Consider the following 26,551-nt stretch of genomic DNA (forward strand, 5'->3'; position numbering starts at 1 on the left):
GAGGCAGTATGTTAGTTAAAACCATTTCGAGTTCAAAAGCACTCAAGCTCATAAAGTTGGATGTCGTCCAGAAAATAATATCGTAAAATCAAAACTGGCAGCTTCCACTATGAAGTTCAGAGTTAAATGGTTTGGTTGACACACACGACCATTCTTCTGGGCATTTATTCTAAACCGGTTGTCACTGCCACCAGCGACAAAGGAAAATATCATCGAACACACACGCGCAAGCACTCTTTTGTATATTCAAACAGTTTATATGCTCAGAATTATAGTCGGAGCTGGAGCATGAAAACATAAAAATAATAAGATTAAAAATAATATGAATAAATAATGGTTTAAATTATGGAGAAAGGCTAGAGTGAGAATCAACCTCTCATATGATTATCCAATCCATAAATCCCTTTCCGAATGACTCTGCGTTCATGATCGCAATTAAGTTACAATGGCGATAACAGCATCTACAATTAGAAACTATAATACATTACATAATACCCCAAAAACCAATAAAAAGAGTAATGGATTAAGTTTTATTGTTAATTCCATTGTTTTCAACCATGCTGCCTCATCCATGATTCGATAAGTGCCCCATATAAATTTGAAAAACTTTAATAACTTTAAAATAAATAGCCTCCCATGCGATCAATTACCGACGGCGGATCAGGATTATATGACCAGGTCAATGATGAATTAAAAATTATTTTAACTCACATTAGTTCATTACTATGTATAAAAATTTAATCTGAAAAAAAAATGCTAGGGAACGGCATGTACAGTATTGCGATTGTATTTCAGAGGGTGATCCATACAACAGGCAATAGCCTTTGGGGTCACTTTAAAAGTTCCAAAAATGGTTTTGTATTCATGATATTTAAATGTTTAAAGTATTTAAGGAGCAATAAATATATTACTATTATTTATAAAGAAATCCCCTATTTTAGACAGCGGTATTAATGGAACATTTTTCGTATGATTTAACACTTTCAAAGAATGAATACCTTTCCTCAGGTTTCCGCACGGGTAAGAAAATGTTATAGCGCCGACGTTTCGGGTTCCGTCTCGTCATCTATTCTCTGGGCTACTAAAATGGGAATCCCTTGAGAACGCTGTTAGATTTTCTTTACCGCGTGGAAACTCGAGAAGATTTTATTGGAGAATTTTTCGATTAACAATTAAAAACCCACCCATTCCCTCATGAGATACTAATTAATTTTGCCTCTGCTGGTGGTGGACTTATTCGTTGGAGTTGGATTTGGCATATTTCATTGATATATTAAATTACCTTTCTACTATTCCTCTGGCCAGTCCATTCAATTTTTCATGCAGTTTTTTAAAGTGTTACGAGTAAAGCAGTGATGAAAACTGTTAAGGTTTATTTAAGTTTAATATTTTTAACTGTTGATGTTTATTACTCGTTCATTTCTAAAAAAATCTAAATAAAACTAATTTATACTAAATGAATGCCTAATTTAATTATAAAATGATGATTTGCGTCTCGATCAACCATAAAACCGCGCCCATTCCCTCATGAGATACTAATTAGCTTCGCGACTGCTGGTGGTGGACTTACTCGTTGGGGTTGCTGTTGTTGTACTTTGCCGCGAGGCTCCTCATGAAGTCGCTGTAGTTCCTCGTCATCATTTGCTCCATCTGCTTGAGGGCTGGGGTGTGCTGGAGCGGGGGCGGATGGGGCGATGGGAGGGACGGCGGGGGCGGAGGGGCCGTCCCCGAGGGACTGCCCCTCTCGCCCGGGGGCGTGCCCGGGTACGTGGAGGCGGCCGACGAGGACGAGGGGGTGGCGGCGCCCCCGCCCGGAGACACGCTGCCCCGCGACGAACCGCCCCCGGAAGAAGGGCTCAGCCGCTCCGCCTTGACGGAGCCCGAGGGGGCCAGGTCCCCTCTGCCGGCGGCCGCGGTCCCCGCGCCGCCCCTGCGCCGCCTCGGCTTGGCGGTGGTCGCGGCCGCCGACGGCGCCTGCTGGATTTCGGTGGCGCCCGCCGAGTCCGTCTCTGACTGACCCTCGCCTGTATCACCAATGGAAAAGAAGAAAACTGTTAGAAGGATATGAAGCAAATGGATTTAAACACTTTATTTTATTAATTAAACATCTGGATACAACTGACAGGTTCCTACATTTGGATCATTTCATTGATAAATTAAACCACCTTTCTACTCTTTCTGTAGCAGGTAAAAATGAGCCATTCTTTATTATTAAGCTGGATGAAAAATTGAATTGCTTAATATTACGAGTATGAACGTCGTATTGAAAAGCGATGATGCTGCAAAAAAGGTGGAAAGGTTGATTTAATTTTAATATAATTAAATTATGGTTTGTTATTTTTCAATGAAACTATATGAAACTGAATTGTGATAAAATAATATTAATCTAAATCATAAAATGATGGAAAATTTCTCTGGTTACCAGCTTGGTTAAAGACCGGTAATATCTGTAGTTTCGAATCAACAGTGGGGCGCTGTTATCAGGAAGCACCAAAAGAAATTACTACCGTCTACCGTGGTTACCGTCACTAAAGAAGAAAATTCAAACCATGTTGACGATGACCTAGTCGGAAACGAAAGTTGAAAAAAATTGAACGGCTAATTGAGCCTGAAACCTGATATTGGTTGTTTCACGCTATTCACCGAGAAAGCACCAAGTGAAATGAAATTAGAGCAATTACACTTACTTATATTCAAATAAAATTTCACTTAATAGATCAGGAACATTTAGCACAGCCGAACCGTGCCCTGCATAGGGTATTACGGGTTTTTAGTCGACCTAGATGAATGCTGGGCCAATACCATTCCAATAGCAGTGTCATTCTAGCGAAACCAGAAGAATCGATATCCTCTAATGGGTATTCCCTTAAGTTTAGAATGACCGCTGTCATATACGACCGCTGTTATACAGCATGAATATGCAATTACGGACATTAATGTAATGATAAGCAAGAATGCGAAAAGTTATCCGCATTCGAATGATTCCATATCCTTCATAATGAGGATAAGAGAAGATTTGGCACTTCTCCAACTTAAAGAGATTAAATAGGGAATGATTGCTTCATAAAGGACGATGTAGAACCAAAGCATTACTAGGCTTATTTTAATACTCTCGATAATCAAGTATTCTTTTAGAAATTAAAAGTGAGAGACTTTGAAAAAATCTTTCACTGCTTGAAGGAACTTAACGTATCGAAAATGGACACAAATACCGACACCATTATAAGACTGTCACTCTGACTCTACGTACGATAGTATTGGTGCTACTATTAGAGGAGTAATGGGTATAATTATTTTCTCTGCCATGGATAAGTTATAGTTAACATTCTATTAAAAACATGGCAAATGGCCGTTTAGTCGACCACGAAGCGTTTCTTAATTTGGTCAGTTTTTGCCCATTTCAGCGAACGGTGAACAAGATCCTGCAGTATCGTGCCCGCTGCCACCAATATGATTATAGATCTTGAAATTCAGAGAAAACGCATGGACCATGGTAAAAGGGTGTCTGGGACATAGGTAGCTCCCACGAAGTTGATGCAAAGCATTCAACAAATGATAAATTTACGCCCAAACAGGTCTCGCAAGCCTTAGAATAAGACAAATGGACCACGACAGGGGCGCAAATTAAACTTAATCAATGTAGATGCTGCCGACATGCTCGCATAATAAAGAAACCGTCACGACCGTATAAATATCTGGCACTAATGGCGGACTTCCAGTGCAGTGGAGAATATATGTATTCTCACACCCCGCCTCTTGGGAGGCGACATGATATGCAAAACGAGTCAGCAGTAACTCACTCCCCTCCGCACTCGCGTGCTCAACTCCAAATAAGGGATTTAAACGAAACCTAGAAATATATCAGCGACTTCTCCGGACAACCCATGGTGCCGTTTCGTTCACATCCTAACATGCACGCCCCACCCTCATCTCGATAGCCAGCTATAGGAAAAACTATATTTTCTCGCTCGACTTTTCCCAGCAAAGACTGCAATAATTCTCGCCACGTGATCTTATGGGAGACGTATTTAACTCCTCTGACGGAGACGTATTTATTTGCGCGAAAGCAGTATATTTGTCCGGCACACATAAAACTCCGTTTGGACGGCTGCACATAACTCTGACCTATTCATCAGCGCCTCCACTAATGCTGAGACACCGAAAAAAGATACCAAGTTGTTGCTACCGGTAATTATGATTAGCTCGCATTTAAAATGGTTAATTTTTGGCATTTGACAGCTGCAACAGGCAAATATTCACGTGTATGTATGCCAATTTTCGCAGAAATTGGTATCTATACTCGTACCCGATTCAGAGGCACAAATGACTATTCTATGAACTTGATGGAGGAATACAGAAAAATCATGACATCTGGGAATGGTAGAAATAACAATTAAACAAAAGTATAGAGATCAGATCATAGAGCCAAATGACTATTCTACCCAATTAGAAGTGATAGGCGGAAATAATTAGGGAATCCAAGAAATGGAGCAACGAGTCAAAAAAGTATCTACCCACTCAAGAACCACAAAACATCCACTATTGAATCCAATATCAGTAACTGTCTTCCTTCACCGATACAGGTTGTTTCTGAAAAACAACAAAAAATTTCTACTAAAATAGAGAAATAATCATTATTACTAATAATTAAACCAAGCCTCATCACCACAATCATCTAAACGCGTATCTGTGGTTTGATGAGGCTATGTAACGCTGCCAAGGGAAATTGACGCTGTCAAAGCAAATACGCAGAAACCTGCAAAAGGAAATCGTTAACCCCGTTGGCAAACATGCGTAAACGCTTGTAAATAGAGGAACTAAACTAACAACCAACGCTGGGCATTGTCAGAGTAGTATGACCGTAGTTGTAAATAAACTTTAAGGTCAAAACTAGAAGATTTTAATTCTAGCTAATAATGCTTATACACAATATGAAATTTCTACAAACCATCCCATAGTTTCAAATTGAAATTTTCAGGGGAACAACGAAAGTGTAAAGGGCTCACTGTTCGCGCAAAGGTGGAGGGATACAAATGAAGAAAATGGCGTGATTAATATAATATCTACAAATGACTTCGTAATCGACTACAAACCTTGCAATGGCTTCAATAGCACTACAAAAGTATAAAGGGTATACTATTCGTGCAAAGGTCGGGGAATAAAAATGAACACACTAGCATGATGAATATTATATCTACCAATGAATTCCTAATCGAAAACAATAACAAACATTCTTAGCTCCGAAGGAGTAGGGTCGACCGAAGAGAAATCCTTCCCTAGCCACAAGGAGGTTTTCTCGTTATCAAAAGGACATCACGGTCGATTTATTAATTAACCTAAACCCAAGAGGTCGATTACTCACTCAAGGGGAGGGGTGTGGGAGTCCGTGCGAATCGCATGCACACTCTTGACGCACTTATCGCTCGCAGGACTTCGCTTCCCTCACCTCTCCCATGATCCACCCTCGGACGTGGCACCGCCCCGCCCCGCCGCCCCCGTCAAACTCGCCCTGCTTAACCCGCCACCACGGCCACTCCCTCGGCCCCTGAACTCTCCCCACACCCCCGTATCTTGCATCCCTTCCTATTCGCGGCCTCCTCCTTCCCACGGCCGGCGGGAAGGGAACGCAGATGGATTGAGGTGGAAGGGATGCTGAATCGCGACTCAGGGAACTCACACGTACAGTCCTGTTTCGCGCACAGCTCAAAGAAGGCAACTGTAACACATGAATCTCTCTTTGAGCTGTGCGAGCGCATCGATATCCGATCGAAAATAACTCGATGCAGCTTATCAGCTAATTGAAATGCTTACATACTGAAAATTTCCAAATATCCCCTTAGAGCGTTAATGAAACTTTACTCAGCCAGCACGAAGATTTGAAATGATATTTCATCTAGTGACATAAATAATGGTATGCCTTTTCTTTGATCTGTGTAAGCGCATAAAAATCGAATCGATTCCAGTATAAAATAACTCTAAGAGCTTATCAGCGAATTGGAATGCTTGGATACTGAAAGTTTCCAATTATTCCAATAGAGAATTATTCAAATTATACTCGGCTAGCATGATAATTAAATGATATTTCATTCAAAGACTTTAAAAACAGGAGGGTAAATAGAAAGATAGCGACACACTTAATAGGTAATATCATAGAGTAAGTATATACTTACTTTATGGTAATATCCAGCGACCACAGAGTAAATTTATGCTTATCGTACATAGTCTTATTCCCGGCAATAATATTCAATTGTAAGCCATCATCGAGGTTTTTATCAATTAATTATGTAATCAAATTCCGTTTAATTTTTCAAGTTTTGCCGATAGCTGAACATTTTCGCCATAAGTTTCACTATCTTAACGCTTTATACAAATGAATGCCAACCTACAAGCCAGCTTCCAAGTTTCATTTCTATTATAGATTTTATTAATAATTTCAGGAGATTTTAATAACGTGTGTTTTAATAAATATAAAAGACGGTGAAAAAAACAAAATAATAATAAATATATATCTAGGAGAGGACACTAGACACTTATTGGTAAAACTGGGCATAAGACTGAAGATGAACTTGAAATTCAGATAAAAATGAACTCTCCAATTCAGATGAGAATCATTTAATTGCAATAAGGGATAACTGTAGTACGTAGGTAACTTTCTAAAGTTATCTCCTTAGTGTAAACGTCAGTTGGGCTTGATGGTTGAGGCAGGGATGTGGTGAGAAATAACCGCAAGATCATTACACCCTCATTATATACACAATTTCCTCCCACACGGCAGAGGCTTATGTTTCATTTAATTATTTCGTTTTTCAAACTGTCTCGTCTAGATTTTCTCCTCCCGAACAACTACCCTTACGCCCCTAGAAATAAATGTGACGCTCTACGATACAGCCGCCCACGGACTCCTGCTAATGCCTGATCGATTCTATGATTCTATGCATCGCAAACTCAAGCGTACATATCGTGGTGGTGAAGCAGATAAACCAATACTCAAGGACACATTACGATGTACTTGTTAGCATAAATACAAAGCGCTTAGAAATCTCCTACAATTAAAATGTCAATGAATCTTTATAGAAGCAGACCACACAGCACATATGTACATTCTATTTGCAAAATATGACGATGCATTGCTTGAGACGCATTAGAAGACCTTATGTGACCCTTCATCAGACTGCAATCATAAATATATGAGATTTTAAAAGTGAGAAGCGACCATCCCGTCATAGGTTCTCCAAATTTGTCTTTTCAAGAGAAACAACCGTCCATATGCATTGCAGCACATTTCATCCTCAATATTGATTCGTACCCCGGCTGTACATATCATATCTATGATGAAGATCGTAGCATCGACATTACATTATTTTGCAAAAAAATAGGTTATTAAAACTTACACAAAAGAAAACAAAAAGAGCCTAAAAACTTTGGATACCTCGATGAAATTATAATAAAATTCTCAGCTGTTTTAATATTTATATCAAGTGACATTATTTCCACACAGATATATTGTAATGATATGAATTGCTTATGTCCTTCTAGGTGCTAACAATCTGATGAATCTTCCTTTGGAATTTTCGCGGAGTCTTACGTAACTAAGCCATGCTCTGGTTCTATCCGAGGTTAACAACTACAATTTAAATTTCACTAAGGCTCTAACAGAAGCAAACTTAGTTAATGAAGATACCAAGAATTATTTTTTAAGTGTTCTTCCAATTAAGGTAGGTTTCCTTGGATTTTTTAAGAAGTTCACTCCCTTCTTGGACTTCCCTCTTAAATTCACATTTAGATCTATCCCTTTTCATTAAAACTAAAAATCATTTTCTCTTCCTTCCTCTCCCTCGTTTACCCAGCATTATACCCTCCAACACTGTTTTCGTCATCCCCGCCCCGCTCAGCACTCGTTCCATCCATACCTTTTTCTCCTCCGTATCTCATCAAAAATCTGCTTCTCCTCGCCCACCATGTTCAACACTTCGTCGTCCCTCCTTCTCTCCGTCAACTTCACCTCCTCAATTCCTCTCCACACCCACATATCGAACGCCTCCAGTTTTCTCTTGTCCCCCTTCCTAAGTGTCCACGTTCCACATTCTCCGTAAGAATGGATTCGATGAAAACGCTATCTTGATAGTTATTCATCCATTTTTTTCCAATTCTGACTCCTCGACCCCTACCACGATCCGACAACCCCTTGGATGCTCTTCCACTCTCCGATGAGCTTATAAATTACACGCACAACTGTGTCGGGACGCGTAGGAGGTTGTGAAATGCTGCTTTGGCTTAGATTACCTCACGCTCTATTTGAATCGCATCACTCGAAGTGCGGCTCTTATCTCATCGCCAACCACACCTTCCGCGAATACCTTGCCCTCCCGACTGCCCCCTGCGCCTCCGACCTCCTCTGCCCCCCCCCCCCACCTGCCCCTCGTTTCATACAGACTTCCCGTCATCCTTTGCACTTCCCGCATAAATCTCGGAGCTGAGCACCCCCTTTTTTCCCTTCCATCTTGTCCCTCCACGATGCGAGAGGTCGAGGAAATTATTTCTCCCTCCCAGATTGAAGCGTGAACGCAATCTCGAGCGGGATATAACGCAACTTGCTTCCTGTAAGTGTGTGAAGGCACGCCTCTATGCGCCGATCTTCATATATATATTTTTTCTCCGCGCAACGAGTGCTCTATGAATCCTCCTCCCAGCGGTGGTTATCACTACCACGATCCCACCTCGGCATGACCGGAGGGATCAAGATCCAATCTCCGACTCCATTATCCCGGGTCGTTCGCTCGCGGAATTGTTTCTGACGCGAAGGCCTATTTGCAGTAGTGTTCTTGTTATTTTTCCCGCGCATCCCCGAGCAACAACGGAGGTCAAACCTCCCGATAAATCTCATTTTGACACGAATCGCATAACGGCCAGGAAAAATTGACAGTGCCCTCGTGGGAGGTATTCCGGTTCGCGAGCATTAGACTCGAGCAGCGAACGAGGTGCCTGTTTATGAATACCTTCAAGAAGGAAGTAAGTGGAATAACACTACGGTAAGACCACAATGAGAGTACCTTGAACCTAAAACAAAGGACAAATGGTCACCGAGGAAACGGTATCAAATATAATAAGTAGGAATTATTCCCACAGGTAGAACGAAATAGAGAGAAAAGTCAAACTGGAAACCTGAGATGATTGCGTAATAATTTATATATTCTCAAATGATAGCATCATACAATAATAGCGTCATGTGACGACTCAAGAATGCCAACGAATCATTTCCACGCGAATTTTAGAACTAAAAGCTGTCGCCTTCCTCAGTATTTCATTGTATGCTTGCCGAAATAGCCATAAATCTGGCTGTGTTAATTGATTTAGTTTATTGGCTAAATTTCCAAGCTGCTAGGGAAATCACTAGGCAACTCTACATTGTCCTTCCGAGGGTCTTCATGAATTCTGCATTACCTTTCCGGTAAGGTGAGCCTCAACTCTTCGAAGGTGTGTCCAAACTAGTTACGCTACATGGTATCCACACTCAGATATATCTTGGAGTAATATTGTAGCAAGAAGAAAAAAACTTAAAGAGGCAAGATATTCGGCACTTTTTTTTGAGTTACCGGTCAACCAGGCCAGAGACCATTACGAAACGTGCCAACGCCTCCGCCTACACGTCTATCACTCAGAGCCGTGACCTCAAGACACATCGGATCACTTATGGGCAAAAAAAATTACACGGGGCCAGTGGAAGTTTTTATCGTGGGGGTGTGACGCCCATTCTCACCCGCTACAATAATAAATTCACTCCCCGTATCCATGGATCGAGGACAGCGGCTTCCGATGGCTGAAAAAGCAAAGGGAACGGAGCGCGATTTTTCACTGTTCACCTGGGCATTTCGCGCGCTCACGCAAGGCGGGTACGTGGAACAACACCCTGGCTGCAAAGTTATTGCTCACGAGTCTCTGTATCGATAAAAAACTCTCGCCCTTATTAGTAGTCCTCAGCTAACGATTTATAAATATACTATAAGACCCATTTCTGACCACTGACTGACTGATTCATACAAATTTTAGGGGTGAACGAGACGAGATACGACAAAAGCCATGAAATCAACCCCTTTCAAAATCGTATGAAACCCTGGGAAAATTGTCGAAACACATAATTTTCCGTCTATTACAGTGTTGCCAATTGACTCTTTGCCACCACTTTTTGAGGAATTTTGGGGTGAAAATTTGATTTTTCAAGCATGTAATATTTATAGACCACATGATACGTCGAGAGACCAATCAAACTTATGTATGCACGATTCTCCTACAAGAAATGTTAAATATTCTCCAGGATATGGCAAAAAATTAAAGAGTAGGATGATAGATAGGTCTCTATTCTTTATTATTGACTTTGGATTTTATTTCACACACCAAGTAGTATAAATAATTGGCGAAAGAAAAAATAGGAAAGACCAGAATCCAACACTTCCTCAAACTGCAGCTAATAAGGTAATAGCATTAAAAACGCCTCAATCGTCGTACACAACGAGGAGTTTTTTTTCAGCGCCTCGCGCATTTGAAACGCTCTATGGCAATTCTTTCTAGCGACAACACTTGTTAAGTGTTTAACCTTTCCGCGCAAGGACACTCATCCCGATTCTTATGCAGATGTTTGGCCTTTAGGAGACAAATGGATACCGCCCTGACACACCTCCCATCCGCTCTCTTTATCTTTTTTCCCTAATGTGAAACGAACAGTGAGGCAATGAGTTGGCATTAGAGAGTGAAACAATGAGATGTGGAACGTCTACAATGGTAGGATACACCCAGGAAAGGAAACGCGTCGCGGAGTTACATGACACTGTTAGATAAAGTCGTAAAAAAACCAACAGCAATAACCGAGTGCAACGCATAGCTTTGTTCTAAAGTATGAATAGCTTTAAGATGATGTGCAAGCAGAACTTGAATATTAACCGATATTTCACTAAGAAATGCCCTCCTTTACCAATATTACGATTTAAGTAACGTATGAATTAAAATAACTACTAGCTTTGAGATAAAATTAACAGATTTAAGAATGCTTGACTTCAAAACCCAATTAATGGACTGTTATACGTACAAGATATAGAAGAAGAATCAAATGTAAACCACAAATAATTTCAACTTGGTAAAAATTTAGTCATAAAAACGAAGTTTCAATAAACAGTGATAAAATATATAGTATTTGTCTGAGAAGAAAAAGATAACTGAAAGATGATCATTGGAATGCTCGTGTATCGAAAATGATCACGAATATAGCGTGAAATAAAATAGCACTTGGAGAAATTTGGCGCGATATAAAAATTTACAAAATAAATGCCAAAAATACTAATCCCACAGGCCTTTAAAACTTAAAACACAGTTTTTCCCAAAAAACATACCTGTCAATTTATGTCCCGCGTCACCCGGAGGGAGGGGGAGTAATACAAATTCAATGCCCTTGACTCATAGACAGAATTGAGAAGAGCCGGGACCCGATGCACATTCGTACTTATCGTCACAGGAAGAGATGGAATTGAAACATTAAAAAAACACGCAGGGATGTGGAAAAGGCCACCGCGTATGCTAGGCGTGGTCGCGCCAGTAAAAACGTATGTAGATAACCTCGAAAGAGGATGATAGGTCAAAGTTAAAAGAGGCAGAGAGTCGTTGAGAGTGCGAACACAGGCTTGAGATGTGTGGCTTGAGGGAGCGTGGAAGGGGGAAGGAACTCGGACGAACGCGGGTGGGGTAGTGGAACTGGTCGGAGCAGACGATGAGTCGGGAGAGGGCGAGGGGTCGATGAGGAGGATGAGGACGACTCCGAAGTGGAGATACATATACTGGAGCGGACGGCGATGATGGGGGTACAGGGAGGAAATTGGCGCCGTCTGGAGAATGCTCGAATCAAGGGGACTATATGGAGAAGGCCCAAGTTCGCCCCGCTGAAGCAAGATTTACACGGCCAAGTCTCCCACTTTTTAATCTGTTTTCAAAAATGTCCGCAACGCAGCGATGAGCACCGAGCAGTCCATTTATTACCGATGGTTCCAACAAAATATATTACTTGAAATTGCGAGGAATATAATTGAGATCGATGGAATATATTTTCACGAATATAATTTTCGGCCATCATACCTATATATTACGTCGCGGAATTCGGATTTCTCTGCTGCCAGAGACGCGAGTGGTGACTTTTATAAACCCATTGAACTACGCGGTGGGTGACAGCAGACCCACTGGAGACTGGTGAAGTCTCTACTGTAATGCTATTGGCTCGAGAAGTGGGCAGTAAGGCTGAGTTGTATAAAAAGAAAGAAAATGAAACGCATTATACGCGCGGAATGCATCCGCTTGCATGCCACGAATTTAGACACGGGATTTCCGACGCCACCACATCAGTGATCCCGTTACCTCAGCACGCAAATCTTAGTAAAGAGGTACCTACCCTCCACAATTTTATTAAACGGAAAAACAGTGCATGTTGAACACATACGTCCCGTGAGAATGAACTAGACTAAGAGGAACAATCGGCATCTGCGAATGCAATCAAGGTTGAAATGGTAAAATCTGAGATCACGTCTTAGGTCGGATGCTTCTGATTGGCTGATCATAGCGATGGCGTTTGTTTCAAGGTCGCGGATTCGAGTCCCGTTTGGATAGGATTCCCCGAACCAGGGCATGGATATGTGTGATCACTTGTTGATAATTGTTGAAACCCCCGATGCAAAGTCCTCATCGTTCCGTTTTCGATGGTAATAGAGATAAATAAAAATACATTAATAAACAAAGGGCATTACGATTACTACGCCGTCACCGCCTATGTGGGACTAAAAGCTTCCATAATACGTGCTTATGCTTCTTAAGAAGACAGTAATTAACTTCAAAGCGGTTACTGTAATTAATTCTTCTTGATTATATTATCTATTTCCAATATACTTACTAAAAAACGTTCACTTGAATTAATGGCGTGACTGTAAACGCACGGAGGTAGATAGTTGGGAATCAAGCGCTCATGTGCAGGGCTCTCAAAGAACTTGTGTTTATATTGGTAAGTTAGGTGCTGGGGCAAACGATGGAAGGAAAATGAAGAGAAATAAAACGTTTTATTTGCACGGAAAGCAAGCCTTCGTATGCACCGCAGTGAGAAGTCATCTTTTGCCCTTTCGTCGACCGTCGCTGGAACCGAGTTCCCCGGGAAGCTAGCTTTCGGAATGCATAGAGTCTACATAACCTTAACCTTTCATGAAAAAAAAAACTTAATGATCATTTAAGAATGCGCGCGAAGAGATCTTCTCCGCTGTGCAATGAAAAAAATCCAATTATGATGGCGGCAATCTTCATGCAACAATCATGTACTACCCTTTAGAAATGATGATCTAAGGATACTTAAGTCCTGCTCGAAATGCAAACACATCACACGGTTTAAATGATTTAATCGGGAAGCTTTTTATTCCAATAATTTTATTCTCAAGGAAAAATAATAAAAGACAGGATTCTCCGGGCCTAATAAAGTATCTTACCTCGCGAATTATTAGTTATGATAATACAGTCGCTATAGTATAAAATTGCTCAAGAAGGTACACTAGGGTATATTCGTAACGAGTGACAGAACCATAAGAAGCACCAATGATATTATTGTCAGGTAACGCCACATTATGCGCTTATGGATTGCATTTATTAGTATCGGCGTCACATAATTATAATCCATTCAAGGCCTTATTCTATCAGAAGCCTACGGCCAATGAAATATCCGGGGATTTATATACGAGAATAATTTATTGATCCATATTGCCCAACGAAATGTAAAATATTAATAGTCAGAGAAGTCAACCAACAGCACCGATATATGCAAGTGCGAAGGCCAACCCGAACAACTTTTAACGAAGAATCAAATTCATAAATATAGATCTGGAGACAAAAAGAAAGTCGATGCTTTGAACCGCATAAAACACTGGGCAATATTAGTGCTCACTCAGCCAACATTACTCTCAAGAAGCAAAAGAATAAAATTGGCTCTAAAATATATCTCAACGGAAAAGATACGAACATGGGATGCTCTCTGAAATCCTCGCCGATGACCTTTCGGAGCATCGGAACTTTTTCTTCCTCGTTAACTCCAACCAATCGACCGTCCAGCCCATATCGCCTGAAACTCGACTTTCTCACATCCACATGCGCTCGTTCCTTCGGTTCGGAAGACGATGACATTTCAATGCGTCATTTTTTTCCAACCCCTCACCATCGGCAAACCGATCGAATTCACATCTTGAGATAACTCTTGGTCGACCTGAGGGTTAGGAAAGGGGTAGAAACGGCTGGAGTTGGGGTTACCTTTGAGTGTATTACATTACCTTCCCTCTAACAACATCTCCCAGAGGTACGCACGAGAAACGAAGCCGAGTCCTGCAGAGTCGGGAGATGAGAAGGAATCGAAAGTGGGAAGGGGTGGGATGGGTATGCGAGGGGGTTGAATGAGGGGGTAGGGGTTAACAGGTGTAAAAAGGAGAGGAGAGCGAGAAGGGGAGGGGTTAAAGGCATTTCTGCCGCTGCTTCCCGTGGTCTTCGCGGGGCTGGAGAGGGATCGAGAGCGATGTTACGTCCTGAGAACGCGAACATACCCCACGGTCCGGAGCAACGAGGAATTCATTTATGTGCGCGAGTGTGCGTGTCTTCCAATCCAGGATTCGCTCTTTTCCCACTCGGCCTATCTTTCTTCGCTGCGTCTCCCACAACTACCTCCACCTTAACTCCCAATCGCGGCTCTGCTCAACTTCTTCCTCATTTTCATAACATTTTAAAAATTTTTATTCATTCTTGTACCACCGAAAAATGATAGCCTGATGAAAAGAATCGCAGAAGAGAAGAAGGGCAAGGGACGGCCGCGAATGAGTTACATAAGACAGGTTATAAAGGATGAAAAAGAGAGGAAATCTATGTTAAAAGGCAAGCGGATTGGAGAGAGGAATGGACAGCTTCGTCAAACCAATCTAAGGATTGTTCTAAGGGCCACCGAAAACAGCTCCATTGGCCTTTTACATCGGCGATATTAAACTTAAAAATTAAACGTACACGAACATCCATGGATAGGGGAAACCTACCCAGACTCGAACCCGCGACCTCTTGTGTGGCGGGTAAGGACTTTACCCCATCGCCTCCGAGGCCAGCGATGTTTCTCCTTATTTTACACCAGAAAATATTTTAAACAATATAATATATTATAAAACAAGGAAATAGGCGTTCGTGGAGACTTTTAACGGTCTCCTTTTCGGCCTGCCGCGTCATTCAAGATGAAATTTCCAAATAACAAAGACAACACTTGAGAGGTAATGAAAGTCACTAAAATTCTCAAAATTCTTATGTAATTAAAATGCTAAACCGTCGTGCCATGATGGTGAAATTTTAATTTTCAAAATTTACCATACACTTAACATCGTCCAATTCAAGCGACCATTTTTTATACCTTTTCAAACTTACCCATTTATCTTTTATCAGCGTGTAGGATATCATTTATAATTTCTTATCTTCAGCACTAAGTTTGCCTCACGGCTTCCCACTTTCCCCAACGTTACTTCCATTCTTATTCCTATCCCTCGACCGTTTTCTGGTTCTTTCTTAGTCAGCCACAAAATCGAGTTCCGCCGTATCATATATTCCCCTCGGCTCACTCCACGAAGAATACATTATTATTTTTGTTAGAGCATTTCCCAAGATTTCTTATTACATTTTTACAGTTTATCCATCATCTGGAATTAAGTTTTATCTCTTCATTACACCAACACGCTCTTTTATTTGGTACATTGGTATTTCCCGAGTTAGACCGATTCAAGAAGGACAGGCCATTTCCAGAGGGAAATGGGGAAGGACAGCAATAGAGAAGTAAAAAATAAAGGTACATAGAAATGGAGGCCGTACACCGATGAAAAGATTGGGATACTGTGTTCGTCTGCATTCAGATACGCAATATACATTTGAATTTATTGTACTGCAAAGCATCTACTTTATCCATTCCCCTTCAACCTAGTTTTCCTTCCCTACTTCCTCATACGTGCTCTATACCGTAATTCACGCCCGTGTTTTTCCTATCCAACGCATCTCCACGCTCAGAGGACCCAAGATCATTACGAGCGCTTTCCTTACACTTCACAATTCTCTTTATTCTTCATCCTTTCTTCACTCCATCTCGTTTCTACCTTTCCTCCGTATCCCTTGCTATCTCTCCGACCCCTTCCCTTTCTTCCGTATCCACTGCTCGGATCGACGCACCGGTATTCCTCCGGAAGATTTTCCACTGCGGCCGAGGAAAGAGAAATAAAAAATAAGCAAGCGGTCGTTTTCTATCTCTTTGCGCCGACAATCCGAGCCACCATTTCCTCCGCGGCACCCCCTGCGTCTCGCCGCCGATACAACCCTCTTCCTCCCCAGCTCTATCCAATTTTCCCACATTCGATGCCTAAGCGCACACGGGCGGGAAGATTCCAGGAATGCGCTCGAGATACGAGCCGGGGTCGGTCGAGCAGGAGGAGAGGAGGGAGGGGAGAGATGTACGGAGGGATTCCAACGTATAAAGGGGGTTGTCCTGACGCGAGGACGGATGGTTGGGTGTGTGCGCATAAACGCTAGGATAAACGCTTCCATTATCCGGGAGAAGGTGAGAACATTGCGGTGTCCCTTTCTCAATCAACGCTCTGCTAATGGGAGAAAGAGTATTTCACTGCACAGAATCTAATGATGGCATGTAATGATGTAAAAAATCCAAGTCAACAGTCCTCTAACAAGTTCCAATTACAACCGAATGTAATAACGGTTGAAACAGACTCATTCTAAAAAAAGCATAAAAAATAATACACAGCTTTGTTAATATACTGTTAGTCAAATAAGACGTACAGCCTTAATACTCATCGTGCTACACACATCTACATTGATAAAGAAAATCAGAAATCAAATATAAGAATGATAAATGTAGCAATTATTGAAAGTTATTAGCTAAATAAATGGATATTTACACTTTGACCCTATTATTTAATAAAGTAAAATATAAAATTATAAATATGAAATAAGTCAAACAAAATTTTTTAAATGTAGAGAAAAATGCAACAGCGCCGAACCAGTTACTTATTTGTAGGGCGAAAAATAAACAAGGTAACAATGAGTACGTACGTTACTATTTTATGCTTCTATTGTTCATTGAGCATGGTATTACGAAATGAAATTCTGTATGAACTTGGGTTCACATAAATGAAAACAACTAATGGACTGTGTTTATGGTAAATAAAACATTCAAAAGATGGGAAAGGAATATTACCAGGACTAGTTATTCATAGGGGTGTAGAAGCCGTTTAATTTTTATAAGTTAGTATTTTCATCTCCTTGTCATCAAGGGGTTTACACTGGAGTTAGTCCCTACACCATTAAGTGGGGACTATAGGATCTAGCAGGTTGTAAATCTGCACATAAACCCTTTTGTTAGTCGATAGGCGTGCCTTGCAAATCCTATTTAAGATACTAACTTTAAAAAATACGATGGCACTGACACCCTTATGAAATGAAAGTCTATATATGGACTGAGAAGCCAATGTCATAAACGGTAGCGCCTTCATGCGGCATTTCGCAAATAATCCCGGCGAGAGAAGAAAGTCGGGCTGGTTGCGTGATGAGCGCACGCAGGCGCAAGAAGATGAATACACCAGAAAGAATGCCGACGAATGAAAGTATTTAGGGTGTCGAGGGAGAGGCAGACCCCCAGGGGGACATTAGAGCGATTTTTTTCCAATTTGGGAATGTGTGGAATTTATTCTCTCACTCAACTCACCATAACGTAAGTGTAAGATTAGACGCATGTGGGGATAAACGGTATCGATGTATAGCCAGGTACTCATATTCAGGGCGAGAAATACAATGAAAATATCAGAACCTACGTCACCATTTGATGTGTATATCATTTATTGAGCATGATATCATAAAATAAAATTCTATGTGAACTTGGATCCAAGGAAAGAAATGATAGATTAAAAAAACGTATGGGCTTTGTTTGAGATAAAACATTCAATATATGGGCGCGGAATAATATGGAGAGAAGCCAATATCATACACGGTAGCGCCAACATGAGGCATTTCGCAAATCATGCCTGAGAGAGAGGAATGTTGGGCTGGCTTCGTGATGAGTGCGCGCAGGCGCAAGAAGATGAATGCACCAGGAAGAATGCCGAAGAATGAGAGCATTTGGGGCGATGGGAGTCTGGAGAGGGACTGACCGCCACCAGGGCGACATTGGCGTGGATTTTTTTTGCAATTCGGGAATGTATGGCATTCATTCTCTCTCACTCTAAGGGGGGGGGGGAGCGGCGACATATCACTGCGAAGGAATGCACTCGTCATTTCACCCTGGGCCGCATACCACGAGACATGAACCGAGCATTTTGGATGTTCACAGAATGCAAGGGAGCAGAGAAAAGAGCTCTGTGAGAGCATTAAAGTAAATATAAACAAGAGCTTTATTCGGCTTCTGCGTATGTATCCAAGGTAGCAAAATCCGACAACACGTGATGGGTAGGTTTAGCCAAATAGGCTATAGCGTTTCTCTTCATATCGTTAATTTAGCTCATAGGTTTTATTCCTTAATTTTTTACTTTCAAAAAGAAGGGAAGGTATCAATGTTTTAATTGCATCTATTCATACGTACGTCATTGCTCATTTCACACGTCTCACCTCCAATTACCTACACTATACGCTAATATCTCCCCGCAGTCACCTATTTTCGTAACCATGATGCTAAAATTCCAAATAGAGCTAAAGTTTCAATTTTTCTCTTTACCTATTATTAGTTTCATCGAGTCAAGCACGTCTATAATAAATTGATTCCAATCGAATTTTTTGCTAAGGGTCCTAAAGTGCTCCGGAATATCCCCTAATTTGACTACTGTATCCTTCTCAATACTAAACTAATTGTAATAGACAATGTATTTTTATACCCTCATTATGATCAAATCTTTTCATAGCGAACCAAAAATGATGGAGAGATATCGTATTCGTAGATAGCAACGCAGGATATTTTTTTAAAGCGAACCTACCATATGGTCAGATTCAGGAAAATTCACGACTTTTTAATCAAACCTGGGTGCAAAGACCTGATTGCAGGATCAACGGTTATGCGGTCCCTTTAAAAGTAAATCCGAGCTCGAGAAAATTATAATATATTACGTGCATCACCTTCAGCTGATTGGCACACCAGCTACCGAGATAAATGGCGAAGTAACTCGATCCTAACAGAAGACGGGTCAATCCACAAGTAATAACGTCGAGGAAGCAAAGCAGGGAGGAACGCAACCATTCCATTTAATTACAAGTATCCACTGGCATGAAGACCGATCGCTGCGCTGATCGATGTGGCCTCTTAAACCGGGTGGAAGCCATTAAAGGGGACGATCTTAAAACATTAAACTGGAGATAGCCGCTCGGTAGAGAGAAGAGATAACAAATAAGGAGAGCACGAAGGGATGAGAGAGTATACCGGCTTGATGGGGTTGCAAAATATTATTGGATTACCGCCTCGACCGTCCTCGTTCGAATTAAAGTGGCGTGAAAAAATTCACAGGAATCTAGGGTACTTTGATAACATCTCAAATTTCCTGCCGTGACTTGAAGTATTACTCTATAATCAATCTATCTTATACTCAGTTAGAATGCTCTAATATCAATTTCATGCCTCTGTACGTGGCCCTTAGTCCAAGTTAAACTCCCTAAATCCATGAGAACGGGGAAACTTATCTTGTAACGCAACTAAACTCGATTGAACTCGCTGTGAGATCCATCTTTCCAAATACCGCAAGTACCATTTGCTATAGATTCGTCCTGTCAGGGATGTATAATAAAAAGGAACTTAAGCTAAAATTCCCGCGACTGATACTAACAGGGTGTAGGTTAAATTATGATACATAAAAATGTGAGAAAATCTAATGTATATTATTTCATGATCTTATTCTTTCCCAGACTACTGCGCTGTTGAAATGTACTTGGGATTTCTACTAGGTAAGAACTTTCAACGTCTGCGACGATAAAATTCAATTCCTGCCCTAGGGTAGACCCGAGAACTTTAAAACGCTTTATTGAGACGACATGGAGAACATGGTGACAGGAGGGGATCACTAAAACCGTTCCCGGAAATGATGGCAAAAGAATCGGAGGCAAGAACAGGTGGACGAGCACTTATAAATACCGATAGTTTCTACCTAACTTCCAATCCTAAATTGATGAGTTACTTTTATAGTGACCATTCAATCATTTTACACACAAAAAATATTAGACGTAACCCAGAAAGAGAGTGAATGCTTTTTTATATAATTTCCAAGACATTTCAACCATCCTAGTCTATCCCAAATTGATTCTATACGACAGGATGGGGAGGTGGAAAAGGGTGGCCGTGAAGAATGTGGAAGCAGGCTCGGTGGTCGGAATGCGTGTACACGCAATGGGATTTAAAGCGAGAGGCGAGGTCGGTTGCCATGCGATGGCTGCCGATCGTTCTGCTCCAACTGACACGCCGAAGAGGGGAGGGGGGCAGTGGCTAGGGAGAATGGCCTGAAGGCCGAAGTAGAGGTCATGGGACGAATAAAGAGGCTGGGAAACACCCTTCCGAGGACCAAAAATGCACTCTTTATGGCTAAGTCCGTAGTGAGACGCCAAAACATTCTGGGCACGAGACGGTATGCGAGTCTATTCACTGTCGGAAAAAATACTATCGATAGTGATAATAGAAAGTGCTTTCAAGATCATGCATGTACTCAGGGTTATAATCTAATGTTTTATCCCTCTATTTTAACGTTCTTATATTAATAATACATATGCGACGAGAAAAAAGCGCGAAAACTGAAATTAGCGTTTAGAACATGACCAAGGTTTTGTTATTAAAAGTTAAGGACCGAGATAAAAACTCGCCAATGAATATTACTTGCAAACTCATTTACAAGTAGATGCATATCATTTGCTGTACTAAACTTAGAAAATGACTGATAGTAAAGTTTATACAACCCTAAAAATGTTTAAAGAAAAAGACTCAAAATAGTGATGAAATTGGAAGTTGATAAAAAATAAAACTGGAAGAAAAATGACTGACAGTATAGACTAATAGATAACCGAGTTCTTAGGAAGAAAACTGTAATTCTAAAAATAACATAAATACTACGCTAAAACTGTCGGGAAATGCACATTAAATATATAATTATTTATTAGATTCTCATTAAAAATATACGGTAAATTTAGACTATTTTGCATAACTCCCGGTAAATTTGGTCCAGTTTGGTTATTGGTTTGGTCCATTTAAGAAATAGAAATATTTTAGAGTGATTTTTTTATTGAATAGTTCGATATGAATTTCTACTCCTCGGCGCACCGTGAAGAATACAATGCGGAGAAAGTAAGGCCGGCTTATGCAACGCAATTGAGGAAAAAATGAGTCGGATGGAACAAACACAAACAAATAAAACCTTTTACCACCTCAGCTTCCCGGCACCCAACAGGAAGTGGTGACGACAACTACATCTCTTTTTTCTCCACGGAATTACCAAGTCCGTAGAGAGAGAGAGAGAGAGTAGAGGAAGGAGCGGCCACTTGGAGGAAAACGGGGGAAAAATACCTCGTGGGCGTCCACTATGGAAAGGCGCACCCTACACAGTCACCGTGGAGACATAAAAATACGCGCGGGGCCACCAAAACGGATTGGAACGACGGTGAATGCCTTTCCCTCAATCAGTAGTGATTCCCCCGCGGCTGCTTTACCGCCCGACCTCGCCTTCTCCACACGGCCGGGCGGGGTGCCCGAAACGCTTCGAACTGAATACGGGCGTGGAGTGAGGGAATGGGCGGTAGAAAGAGAGAGAGGAGTCTTAATTTACGTCAGGGCCTATCTTCACGAGTGTCTTCATTCCAAAGCGGATACGTTTTTACGGTGGTCCGCCATTATATATTTACCTTTATTTTTCCTTTCGGTTTTAAAAGGACTTCCTCTCACCACCGGTGCGCAACAGCTATGTCGACCCTCGGAGTCCCACTTTTATTCTTCATTCTCTTTTTCTCTGAGAGCGAAGAGAATCTACTGGAGAAAGGGCGGTAGCTATTTTGAATTTATAGAGCCGTTCTCCACCCTGCAACGTTGCCGCATGGAGTGTATCAAAACCTCTGAGGTATATTGGTTTATAAATCGCGTACACAAACGTTTCTGCAAGAAATTCTCAGAAAAGCAGCAATGCATCTTAAGTGTGTGAAGGTGGGTGTAAAAGGCGGGTCTATGAGCTTTGTTTTCCAAATATTACGGGGAAAATATAAAATAGAATGAACCATACCTTTTCTCGCCGAATTGCCATTATATATACCCGTTCATGGAGTCGTTCTCCACCTAAACCGTTACCGTAAGGAATGTTCTCAAAACCCTCGAGATATATCTGTTTATAAGTCGCATCCATGCAAAAAATTCTCAGAAAGGGGTCAATGCATTCTGTAGTGCGTAAAGGTGGATATAAAAGGCGGGTCTATGAGGACGCCTAAGAGTTTTCGAAATTTTACGGGGAAAACGCAGTAAATAATGAACTAAACCTTTTCTCGCGGAATAAACTTTGATTCAATAATTAGAGAACAACGGTTTTCGTCGATATAAGATCGCATTCGTTCCCGGCGAATACCATTGATAAAATATTCTAGGGTTTAGCACCGGGAAATCAATTGGTGAATCGGCTGGCCACCAATGGGTCTCAACCGTCCTTTGGCTAGGTAGTTTAGCATTAAAAACCCGACGTGGACCAAACACGGCAGTCAGCCCTGACAAGGATGATGGAATTTCTCATCTTAAACGTTGGCCATAAATAGCCTTAACCGTTGCAAACCCAGGAAAGTTTTAACAATGGTTTAGAACGATCGAGGTCCTACGTCTTCAACCACAGGGTTTTCGGTGATCTGCCATTTTTAACCTCTGTATCCCGCATCATTTTGAAGGCATAAGAATTTTTATTAATTTCCTTAAATTTACTTTATTTCTTTAGAGGGTAATGTGTTATATCAAAGCATGCATGCTAAAATAAAATATAACAGAAGAAAGTGATATTAGGCTTTTAATCCTTGGAGAATGATACGCTACTTATTTTTTTCCTTATCTTGACCTCGTTTAATTCATGTTAAAATAGTCCTTGAAGTGTAGGTCAATGTATGTTATGCAAAAAAGTTTTAGCCAACGTTTCTCAACGATTTATATATCAATAAATATGTGCAAAGTTAAGCCCTGATGATAGTTTAAAATAACCAGAAACGTTCGAAAAAATATTTTGCATAACATACATTGACCTACACTCCAAGAACTATTTTAACATGATACGTTACCACCTTCTACGCTCCTGACTCTTGGTATCCCAAAAGTATTTGGAGGTGTTTAATTGCTGCCCAACGCTTGCATGCCAGCGACCTTGAGAAGGATGCAGTGCTCCGGTCATGACTCTCGCCGGCCTCACGACTTGGCCCGAGAGTAGGTCAGCGCCAGAGAGATGAATGGCACTCCTGTTGCATGGGCGAGCAATTGCGGCGATCAAGCCGTCAGGTGTTATTCTTCGCGGCCATAGACACGAGAAAAAAAAAATGAACGCTGACGTGGCGAGGCGTGTAGTGGGAACAAACATCTGTGCGGGGCCGCAACAAATTTAATATTTCTTCTCCGCAATCGATTGCGAGGTTTCGCAAGAGGAATTCCAAATAGGTGCGCAGTGGCGAGAATATACCATTTACTTTCATTAATGAGGTCCATCATCATCGAGTGAGTGGGAATTCTTCTCGAATCAAAATGCATATCAATACGCGATTTCTTATTCAAAACACCGAGAATAACGATACATATTCACATTTCAAAAAAATACTATAAGGGTATAAAGTTCAAAATACAAACTTGTTCTAAATAGTAAACTTGCTCATCAGAAATGGGAAAGTCTAATTAAGAAATCTTCACAAACACAGAATAAGAATCCAAATCGACCATGCTAGTTTAAAAACTGCCGCTACCAAATATCTACCCCATTTGTCATTTATAAGAGATATCCTCACAAATGGTCCAAACGAGAATTGCAACGCATTAATAAGATCTAAGAATTCGTTGGTTAAATCAATAAAGGTTTGACGGCTGGTTGACAAAGTGCCTAATAAGCAAAGAAGAGCTATCTGGAGGGAAACTACCTCACTGATAACAGTAGCATATGATAGTTACTACATGGGACATAACTGACGCGTCTATGATGTGCTATTTTCTCACCTGAGAACGAAACCTAAGAGAACGACTCAAAGCTGCCGGTCGCTGGAAACGATTTAAATAATCATTCCTGCTGACGAGAATAAGATAGCTACTCTGGTCTGCCTACGCAGTGACGGAAAGGGGACGATGGCAATAGATAAATTCAAAATTCAGTGAGCCAAGGTTCTTTGATCACAATCAACACCTTCACAAAGCTTTAGCGGCTGCAGGAGATATATCGTGGGGCGGTTTCAAATTGGTTCGAAATTTGGTAAGGCTTCATAAATACATGCCACACGACAAAAGAGAACGTAACGTCCTTGGGAGTTCGAAAATGTTTTAAGATATGCAGACGCAATACGCATTATTCACATATTTCATTATTGCGATTGTTATCTAATGAAGAAAACGTTAGCTATGGATGGAAGAGGATGGAAACAATTTTTAAATGGATGATGATATTCATATATCACGATGCCATGAAGAGAAAAATATTTCAAAGCAGTTCTCTTTGTGTGACTGGCATAATACTGCGATTCAGTTCACCCTATGAAATGTATTTTTTTTCGCTATTACATTCATAGATCTTTGTTTAAATCTGCAGAAATCTTTTCGCTTGAATCGCCAAATACTCTCATTTGCCCATGAGTTATGGCCTGCGTATACATGAGTGCTATTTTCCTTTAGGTCTTGGATTTTAAAATTTCCACAGAATTTGACGTGTCCCAACACTAAAATGGTGCATTATTGGGAAACAAAAATTTATATTGATAATTTCCTTTTGATTAAAAAAAAAACAGAAAAAAGAAACAATAATATGCTGGTACGTTTTTTGATCCAAATAAGAAACACTTTATTCCACTAATACTAAATAAGTTCGAGTTAATATACAAATATCGCGTCGGCACTTCAAATAATGGCAGCCGAATGATTATTCATCAACGACTCTCCAAACATTCAAATTTGAGCTACACTAGCTTCCACATCAGACGTATCGTTTTTCCCATCACTCTACGCATCACACCCGCCTTTTTCAAGACTGCTGAAATCGAAAAGCTGACACGTCCATATCTGGTGCGCGAACCTGAAGAGGAAGTTAAAAAGAATACTTCGGGTGGGCGAGAAAAATACAGACATCCTCTCGTAAAAGTCGTCGCCGCGACCTGTCGCACGCCCGATGTACCACTTGTCAGCTTCAGATGCTAAACGAGTGGAAGCGAGGGAAAATAGCAGGCGCTCTCTCTACGGAGATCAAAAATTCTCATCCAGACACTTTTACGAAGCGATCCTGCTCCTCCGCGGGGGAAATATTTTTAAAAAATTATTTTTATTATTCAGGAACGTGGCAAAGTCGATAGACGACGCCGCTATTGAGGTCGCGTCAACCGAAAAACGGAGTCACGCCTCGAGCGATTCATTTCGGGTTGCGCGTGTGCCAGCCAGCGTGCTCGAGTTTCACGCCCCGTGTCACGTCCTCGTGAAGGAAACGAGCGAGCGACGGGACGCGGGGAAAAACGTTTTCGTCTCGAATGCCTCCTCCGACGTGGTTTGGGGTGGATTGAAAGTAGACGCAGCGACGAACTCTGGGAGCTGGGTGACGTTGCGCTCGATATCATTGTTTGAGTTGCGATGCTCGCCTCGGGACAGTTGAATCCATTTTTTGTGTTTACCGGAGGATTCTCATAATCAAGGCTTCAATTCGTGAGGTACGTACTACCCTTTTAAAATTTTGATGAAAGAGTTAATACCTTCATGTATTTTATGATATTTCTTGGAGTTTAGGTCAATGTAAAACAAGTTATAGCCAACGTTTCGATTTATTTAAAATCATCCTCAGGGCTCTTAACTTTGTACATATTTATTGATGTTGAAAAAATATCAATAAATATGTACAAAGTTAAGAGCCCTGAGGATGATTTTAAATAAATCGAAACGTTGGCTATAACTTGTTTTACATTGACCTAAACTCCAAGAAATATCATAAAATGTATTAAACAAGGTTAAGAATAGATGAGGAAAAATAATAATAATACTAATTACCTTCATGTACACACACCAAAAAATTGATAGGTAAGATAGAGGCAAAGAAAGGTCGGTCCATCGATCGAGCGATCCAAAGATCGAGGCATAGGCCAGAAAAAAGAGTAAAACATTTTTGTCGTGAAAAAGTGTCAAAAGTTGTGATCTCGCAAAGAAAATTTTAGTGTTTATATAGCAGCAGTGACATTGAAATGTTGAATTGGAGTAATTTATAGATAGAAGACGCCAGCTTTAAGGGGAAAGCCTGAGAAAATTCATTAATTCCAATCCAGG

General features: G+C 41.0%; 1 protein-coding gene across 2 annotated transcripts in view; it reads right to left on the reverse strand.

Annotated features, from left to right (window-relative positions):
* LOC124159218 (proline-rich protein 36-like) overlaps nucleotides 1-26,551 on the reverse strand; it is an 864,854-nt gene that overhangs the window by 155,618 nt on the left and 682,685 nt on the right. For both annotated transcript variants that reach the window (XM_046534867.1, XM_046534868.1), the window contains one exon: nucleotides 1,571-2,024. In XM_046534867.1, coding sequence (XP_046390823.1) covers nucleotides 1,571-2,024 — 454 coding nt within the window. The remainder of the gene's footprint in view (nucleotides 1-1,570; nucleotides 2,025-26,551) is intronic.

Source organism: Ischnura elegans, chromosome 5 (assembly GCF_921293095.1).
Source record: "Ischnura elegans chromosome 5, ioIscEleg1.1, whole genome shotgun sequence".
Taxonomy (NCBI): Eukaryota; Metazoa; Arthropoda; class Insecta; order Odonata; family Coenagrionidae; genus Ischnura; species Ischnura elegans.